Source organism: Pundamilia nyererei, unplaced genomic scaffold, assembly GCF_000239375.1.
Source record: "Pundamilia nyererei isolate P.nyererei 1_Seehausen unplaced genomic scaffold, PunNye1.0 scaffold00124, whole genome shotgun sequence".
In the NCBI taxonomy this organism is placed as follows: domain Eukaryota; kingdom Metazoa; phylum Chordata; class Actinopteri; order Cichliformes; family Cichlidae; genus Pundamilia; species Pundamilia nyererei.
Genome location: NW_005187525.1, coordinates 1,586,585 through 1,595,546, shown reverse-complemented (window position 1 = coordinate 1,595,546; position 8,962 = coordinate 1,586,585). Strand labels below are relative to the sequence as shown.

Below are 8,962 nucleotides of genomic sequence, written 5' to 3'. Positions count from 1 at the left end.
TTTTTAAACTAACGCAATAGTTACTTTTCAAGTAATTAATTACTTTTAGAATCTTGTAACTCAGTTACTTTTTTGAAGAAGTAACAAAGTAACTTGCCCAACACTGTTCATATCACATTTTCGCATCAGCTCAGGTCAGAACCCCAGAGCAGGGAGTGAAGGAGGTACCTGCAGAAACCCATTGTAAAGTCCATAACGTTATTCTAATTTCTTTCTTATATAAACTGCAGGCATGGTGTTAGTCGTGGCTGCAAACACTGCACAGTTCCATTGAGGACACTATTGCACAATAATTATGTTTAAATGAGATTTTTAACTTGTCATGACTTACCTTGAGCTTTACCTTCTGAAAGTCTAGTACTCTGATCTGTGGGATTTTGTTGATGACATAGAGCCTGTAATGCTTCTTGTTTGTCACTGGATTTCTCAACAAGCTGGAATGTCAGGAATTGTTGAAACACATATGAAAGACTTGTGGTGAAGAACACCGTTCAATAATCAGAATGTGTTTGTTTATTCAGACCTGAGAAGGGTCAATGTCTTCACTGAGGCCAGTGGGTCCAGATCACCCTGCAGGAGAAGAACAATGTTAAAATGAGAGGCTAAGCTTCCAAAGAGATTAACGGGACATTTCCATCTGTAAAGTTAATTTGTGCAGCTAAATATACTAAAATAATACATTAAAATAAAAATGCAATTCAAATAAACATTCAATTATTTAGCTCATCTTACTCAGTTTTGACGATGGCAGAAATGTATATAGTTAAATCCGTTTGTGTGCAATTCATCTAAATGATTCTCTTATTAGTCAAAGACAGGAATTCTGAGAGGGCGGTAAAGAAAGCAAAGAACCCCCGGTCCCATTGTTCCTGTTACTGAGATGCACTCACCAGCTCCTGAATGTTGTTGCTTGTGAGGATCAGCTCTGTGAGACTGGGCAGAGATTGCTCCAAGTTCTCACCTATCCGACTGGAAGGAACATGTCATAAGGTTACCAGCACACCAATGTTAGCAAAGGCAGCTTTTGTGTATGAAAGTTAAATACCAAAGACTTTCCACACTTCTTACAGCTTCAGCAGATAGAACAGAGTTGAGAGAATGGCACACTGCATTTATACACCATCTTTAAACTTTGGATTTGGTATATTCACACAGGCACATATAGTCACATGTCTGTATATATCTTCAGCCCTTGGTACTTCTCGATCATCTTGTGTTCCTTCTTCCTGATGTTGCCAGGCAGCTGCTGGCCAGGCAACCAAACACCTTTGGTTGAGTTTCCCTGGAGACTCAGATGTTCCAGTATACCATCCCAGCCACTTGCTTGTGCCTGTCAGTATATACTGCCCCAGCTTGCATTTTGCATCCGGCTACTGTCTGCTGGACAGCCTCTGGGGCACCTTTGCCTACTCTACAACTTGGATCCTATCTCTGCTGTGGTCCTCTCCTGCCTCTGTGGATCTGGTGCTTTGGGACTGTTCATGTGCTATGATGATCAGAGCCTCTGTGCTGTCCTTCAAGCCAGCCTTTTTTGTGGCCACTGGTAGCCACTTCCTCTGTCAGTGGTACATCCTATGCAGGGGCCAGGTTGTTCATGACGTTTCCTCCTTGTGTTCCTCATCTGTCTTCAGCTTAGGGCTGGGCGATATTGCCTAAAATCCATATCACGGTATAATTTAAAGCATGTGCGGTAACGATATATTCTTTTCTTCTGTATAATGTATTTTACACACTATAAGGTTTCTCAAAAATCGACACTGTGCCTTATGTATGAATTCCGGTTGTGCTTACTGACCTCGAACCAATTTTAAGTGGTACACCGCGCTAAAAAAAAAAAAAACTGTCAAAAATGTTTTAATATGACTTTGCTAAGCTACGAAGCTGCACCGCTTGATGGATTGTTGGAGCATTACGGCTACCGAGGAGCCTCGGAGTGATACGTACTGTGCTTCAACATAATATTACCGTATTGTGTGTGTATAAGGACCACAAATGGCACCTGTTCAGAGACACGGTTACAAAGAGGATTTCAAACTCAAGGCTGTCAGTCACGCAGTAGAACTTGGGAACAGAGCAGCTGCGAAATCTGTCTTTGTTATTGTGCTCAGCGTCTGTTAGTTTACATTTTGACTGCACAATTGTGAGCTTTTTGTTATGCACAAAAAGAACATTTTATTTATAGAGCATTATTATTAAAAAATGCTGATAATTTATAATAATAAGAATATCGAGATATGAATTTTGGGTCATATCGCCCAGTCCTAGTTAGGAACAAATGCAGTCGCATGGCAGGATGCTGTAAACGGACCAAACTTCAGTCAGGAGAACAACTGAGATAATCATTAATATACTGGAACAACATGGGAACAGAGCAGCTGCCAGAGAATTCGGCATTAATGAGTCAAGTGGAGGAAGCGCAGTTTTCGCCTTTACCCATACTCAAAAAGTGCTTCGTCTCTTTGCTATGACTGTCGCCCGGCATAATTTGCAGCTGATTGTTTGGCTGACTGTTTGCAGCCGCTGCAATACTTTTGACTACTTTTTTCTATCCATGCACAAGATTCACACTCCAATAGGTTAGTCGCCATGGCCGAGTGCTATCCCAGGTATAAATAAAAATAAATAAATACATTTTTATTTATTTTTATTTATATAGCACCTTTCAAGACAGAATCACAAAGTGCTGCACATAAGATTACAAGTCATAAAAAGATTTAAAAAGAGAAAATAAAACAGGCAAAAAATTAACCAAAAGCAGTTTTAAAAAGGTGAGTTTTGAGTTGTTTTTTTAAAAACAGCGACTGAGTCCACAGTTCTTAATGTTTGGTGGGGAGAGTCCACAGTCTCGGGGCCACAGTGGCAAAAGCTCTGTCACCCTGAGTCCTCCTCTTAGTATTTTTAAAGCAAGTAAGCCCTGATCAGACGACCTCAAAGACCTGCTGGGGACATCGGGCTGTAGCAGATCAGAGATGTAGGCTGGTGCCAGTCCGTGCACAGCTCTGTAGGTCAAGACCAGGATCTTAAAATTGACCCTAAATTTAACAGGAAGCCAGTGTAACTGAGATAACAACGGTGTCACATGTGAGTACTTGCAGGATTTTGTCAAAAGCCTCGCTGCAGCGTATTTGGTTATGGTGTTCCACTTATGCCCTTGGATTACGTCAGGGGAATCTCTACACAGCCTGCATCCGAGGTCTTTCCTGACGTGGTGAATGCCTCAGTCAGTCTTATGCTTAGAGCATGTTCCTGTACTCCCATGATTAGTGCCTTCATACTGTGTTTCACCCCACCTTTGTCTAGCCACCAGTAGGATTTCCCAGTAGCAATGGTACATGACATGCAGGAGCCTGTCCTTCCTCGGGTTACACAAGGAGCTTTGTTGATTCGCCCTGGATAGTGGTTCTGACACTCAGGCTTCAGCCATCTTTCGGCTAGCATATTTTTGCAGAGTGCTGGATTTGAGATGGTAAGGAGTTTTCTTGTCTTTATGTCAATATCTCCTCCTTTGAGCACCTTATAATCCAACCAGGGTATCAGCTACGTGTTTCACAGCCGACTCCTCAGAGTGTAATCACACCAACAAGAAGCTTGAGAAAAGAGGGTGAAGACAACAGTGGTCGCACACACACACGCACACGCACACACACACACGCGCACACACACACACCTCTCAAACTTACCAAATCCTGTTGTTGTTCATTAGCAAGGTTTTCAGTCTTTTGAGCAAAGGGAAGCCGTCCAGTTTTCTGACTTCATTATCAGAGAAATCTATAGTGTCAAACTGATCCAGAGTAGCTCCAAGATTTTCAAGCACTGGGATTTTATAACCTGGGCGAAAACAAAATAAGAAAATAATTAAAATACAGATAGCATCTTCCCTCTCTTTGGTACCATCTGACTACACATCTCTGTTCCAAATGACATTCTGAGATCATTGTTGTAGATCAGTGACCTGATGTCACTCTCACTCCTGGCATAAGGCTCGATGCTCTACCAGTAGCCGATCTTTTTCCCCAGTGGTGTTTCTGTCAGTTCCCTTCAGGACCTTACTCATGTTTTGAGCCTGCTCATCTTGTCTGCTATGATGCATGACAGGAGTTTCCATGCTAAAGGCACATTATTGGCCTGTAATTAGCCAATAACCTTCTCCAAAGGGTGCATCAGCTCTCTCTCAGCATAGTATGAGGAGCTCAGTCATTTGGGAGGGGCTTAAAGTAGAGCTGCTACATCAAAAGGAGCCATTGAGCCTGTTGCCTCCTGGGTAAGGTGTTCTGGCTGGGCATGTCCTACTGGGAGGAGGCCCCAGGGTAGATCCAGGACATGGTGGCTTTCTTGGCTGGCCTGGAAACGCCTCAGTGTTTTCCCTGGATAAGCTAGAGAGAGCGATTTGCAACAGAGAGGTCTGGGCTTCACTGCTTAGGCCCCGCGATCTGATTTCAGATAAGCAGATGGATGAATTATTTTATTTTAGATTTTACCTTTTATTAAAATGGTTGCCATGAATTGTAGAATAATGTGCATTACTCACAATGCACAAGACACCACACCTTTCAGTCGCAATTTATTCGTTTTTTGGATGTTAATTTGTCGTATTTTAATAATACAGGAACATCTCTTGAACTAACATGTTTTGTTTGTAATGTTATAATCGTTGCATTGAACTGAGGGTAACTTGTGTTTCTAAGTCAAACTAGACAAAACATCAATGCCCTGTACTTTTCAAATAACTATTTGATTTTAACAGATCAGATTCATAGTTAAGTTGAAATTAAAGTACTTCAACTGCTGTTAAAAAGCATATGTAAAAAATAAATAAAGAAAACAAGAAAACCTTGTGTGTAAAAAACAAAAAACATCCTGATACTACTAAAATACAACACACAACTTTTTAACTCATTGTGAGATTATGCATATAATGCGATTAATAGCAGGAAGTCACCACGTCTCCTCACTAACACACACATAATGTGTGCAGATAACTATGTCAGCTCTGACAACAATCATCTACAATCATTTTGCATATCCAGTTATTTTACTGTGGGTTTTCTCTTTCTATGAATGCAAACGTTGGCTTGCTATCAATGATGTAACCTGAATTAACAGATATTATTCAAATATAATCAGGAATGTTTTTAATAATTTTTGTCTGTTATGATGGGATTTGTAGTCCATACTAGCTGACCACAATTAGCCTTTTTGGTGAGAAAACACAAAAAGTTTATCTTCAGAGATATTTATGTTCAAACATATTCTCAGATTTCAATTCACCTAAAATGAAACAAACCTTACAGAAAGTCTTCATATATGAAAACAAAATGTAATCGCAATTATTACAAACCTTTTAAAACATACAATTTTCAGGCAAATCCGAGTTGGCTGAGCAGAAGATGTTAAGGGTTTTTATTTGCTCTAAGATTTCAGATGGAATGACTCAACGTACCCTTTTAATATGCAGCATATTATGGTGAAATCAGCCTTGCTGTGTCTAGACATACGCCAGCATTATCTTTGCAGCAGTTCGCATGAAACTGAACACTACCCGGTTACGTTTTTGAATCAGGCTCACGTTAAGGCCCGCGTAAAATGTGCGTAAGCTAATGAGCACAGGCCTTTCTGTGTATGCTGCAATAAGGACAGTTTCTCACCTCGTAAGTCCAACTCTCTGTCTCTCACGGGGTTTGTATATTGAGCAGCCTGCTCAATAAGTTCCGCGGACAACTTCACCATCTCAGCGAACAAAAAGGAACCTTATCACGTCTCGAAACTCACAGCAAAACGTCCCAGAGCGTACAGCGCTACACCAGGCAGCCCGGAACAAAAGCTTTAGGTCTTTCCTATCACGTGGCGACAACGTTTGCTTTGTTTTTTATAGCGCCTCCCGCGGAGGGAGGCTGGTGTTGCATGCACATTTCGGTTTTTGATCCTTCCACTTGGTCCCAACTGAGGGCGTGACCCGGTAGATTATAATAAGAGCTGTTTGTTCGTTTGTTTTTAAGCGCTTTACTAACAGTGACGGGTAGATGACGCCTGGTGGAGTGTGTGGCACAAGTGTGTCGACAATAGTTGATTACGCAAGTCCGTACTTGCCTTTTGTGTTCAGTGTTTTTACTGCCCCTCGTAATTTTACTGTGCATTTTTTTCAATTAACATTTGTATTTTTCAGCACAAATGACTGGCTAGAAAAAGATCAGCAACGTGAAACAGCTGCAAAAGGTTGCAGAAAGGACTGCCTGCCTTTAGTATTCATGGCCATTGTAAACATCCAGAGATTTATATGATCTGTCTAATTAGCTAAATACAGTTAAACACTCATAGTTAGCCTACTACATGACTAAAACACTAAACGATAATAAATACATTACACATGTGTACACAGCTCATGCTACCTATTGAATTAAAAAAAACGGATCTGATGTTAGGATTCTTTTATTTTAATTTTAGTAGATGCCCAAAATGTACAGCTGGTATTTGCAAGAGAAAACACGTCATTTGGTCATTTCTGGAGCAGTGACATAGCGTTTCTACAACATTTCTGTCAGCTCAAAAAACATCAACAAACACACAAACTGTTCCTGCTAGTGCTGTGTGATACTACAATTTTTGGTATCAGTCCGGTACAAAGTAAATTAAGGAAAGTATTGCCAATACCAATACTTTCCTTAATTTAGTGATGCCGATTGTTTTAACCTATAAAGGGAGCTTGTGTAGGTCAGAGCAGTGTGTCATGATTGATGAGCTAAATCAGCTTACATTTGCCACTTCTGAAGATATTTTAAAGAACACCAAACGGCAGTGTTGTGATTTTTACTATTCACAATAATTCGCTGACACAGTAAAATAATACCTTTCAGCTTTTCTTATAAATTGATACTGTGTTTTTTAGACACCTTTAATGTAAATTTGCATGTCTTTAAAAGACTTTGGGTCAGCTTCGGTTGTTTAAATGTGCTATAGAGTAGTTTGTGCTACATTTGTGCTAATTTGAGCTATATTTTTTCATTAAAAATATTTTTAAAAATATACTAAAAATGTATTTAACACAGTTCAGTGGGATTCATACTGAAAACAGAGGATAGAAAAAAAGTATCAATCCAATTGCATTAGCATCAGTCTGATACTGACACCAGTGTTGGTATCGATACTGTCTATATGTGGATCAATCTGCCCACCTCTAGTTCCTGTGTAATTTGTTGCACAGTGTGTTGCTAGATAAAGGTCCAGCTGCTGTATTTCCAGGGAGAGGAAAGAATGAGAGCTAACTTCTGTCAGAGATGGAGAACGATTACGTACTTTGAGTAGTTACACTTCAAGGACTATACTATTTCACTTTTGAGTAAAGATACTAAATCAGTACTTTTACTGGAGTATGTTTTAAACAAAAATATCTCTTCTTCCGCTTAAGTGGAGAATGTCTGTACTTTTACTACCTCTGACGGAGTCAGGTGTTCTTCTCGGTTCTGGTGAGCTTTGTGCTCTCAGTCAAATTGGTGACCCTGTGGTAGACTTGCTTTTCAGGAGCCACTACGGACTAACCAGGAAATAAACACTGTAGATTTCAACACTGACATTTTGTGACATAATCTAAACACAGTTCGCCATTCTTATTACTCTTGACCAATAAAATATTTAAAACTTTCTCAAGTTTGCCTGGTAATATTCCCATCTATGAGGTAACTGCAGAAACAGCAATTAAATACAGGTCACTACATCGATGCTCACAAGACCGCAAGAATTAACTATCTGGAAAACCTTTTCCTCATTGTTATTCTAGAGATCTCCACTCCTATTGTTCATGATGATTTTAGAATTTATTTTATTCCATAACAAAGAAATATGCCTTAAACAAATATAACACAGTAATATTTGACTAGTGCTGTAGCATCAAATGCTTTAGCATAGTCTGTCTTTGTCTTTTCTTGTTTTTTTCTTGGTTCTGTCTTTGCTAATTTAATATGTTTTTTGACTTAGCAGGAGGAGGAAGCATCTGCGACAACACTGCACACTCATTGTAACCGTGGAAAGTTTAAATTACAGTTTCCTTTTGCAGAAGGTGCATAACTATCTCTGAACTGAGAACGTTCACAGATAGTTTGTGTTGATGTTTTATTTTTCTCAATATTCGGCACAAAAAAAGCAAATGTACCTCGTTTCCTCAGCACAAAGCTGCTGGAGTTTGTTTGTTGTCTGATCTGGGTTAAAGATGCCAAACAGGATTTAAAAGGAGCAGTGGCCATATTTACCCATAACATTTCCCATAACACCTGGGATTGATTATTTAAAGATGATTTGCTTTTCACAATAACCATCAACTGTCTGTGACTATCACTAGTTAACCTAGGCGAGTTTCCTGAATATATTCTTATTTTGAGAGGTTGATATTTAGTCATCTGAGGAGATTGGTACACGGGTACCAATCCAATTAATGTGCATCATTATATCTATTTATTTGAACTGCAAATTGCCCAAAGTCTCATTAAAGCAACAGGTTCATTTATAAAGTGCACTGTAGTTTTCCCAGTGTCCAGTCACCACTGCTCCTCTTAAATCCTGTTTGAGTTATTTAAAAATTAAAATAATGTCACTGTTGTCTGACGATGATATTGATATGTGTATGCATTTGCAGAGACATATCAGATAAGATAAGACACTTTTGTGAAAATGACGAATCTGGATTCAACATCTGGAAAATAAAAACCAAATAGAATAACCTTATGTCTTATGTTTTATTTTACCCCAAGTCAAAAACATACATAAGAAACAGACTATACATATAAGCTATAATATATTCTATATAAATGTACCTGTCCACTGATCAATTACATAGCAATTACACAGCACATGCATACAACCTATCAGAAGAGTCTGTTGTTATGTGTTTTTATCTTATTTATCTTTATTTTTAGAAGTTTCAAACAATCACAAGCAAAGGGAGAACACACCATGACACATGTTTAAACAAGGA

General features: G+C 39.1%; 1 protein-coding gene across 1 annotated transcript in view; it reads right to left on the bottom strand.

The window, feature by feature from the left end:
• The window catches only part of snrpa1 (small nuclear ribonucleoprotein polypeptide A'), an 11,617-nt gene extending 5,751 nt beyond the window's left edge, over nt 1–5,866 (bottom strand). Inside the window, exons 1-5 of the mRNA XM_005742873.2 lie at nt 5,646–5,866; nt 3,681–3,828; nt 891–969; nt 524–570; nt 332–434 (exon numbers count right to left, since the gene is read on the bottom strand). Coding sequence (XP_005742930.1) covers nt 332–434; nt 524–570; nt 891–969; nt 3,681–3,828; nt 5,646–5,727 — 459 coding nt within the window. The 5' untranslated portion in view covers nt 5,728–5,866. The remainder of the gene's footprint in view (nt 1–331; nt 435–523; nt 571–890; nt 970–3,680; nt 3,829–5,645) is intronic.
• Between the last annotated feature and the right edge of the window lie 3,096 nt (nt 5,867–8,962).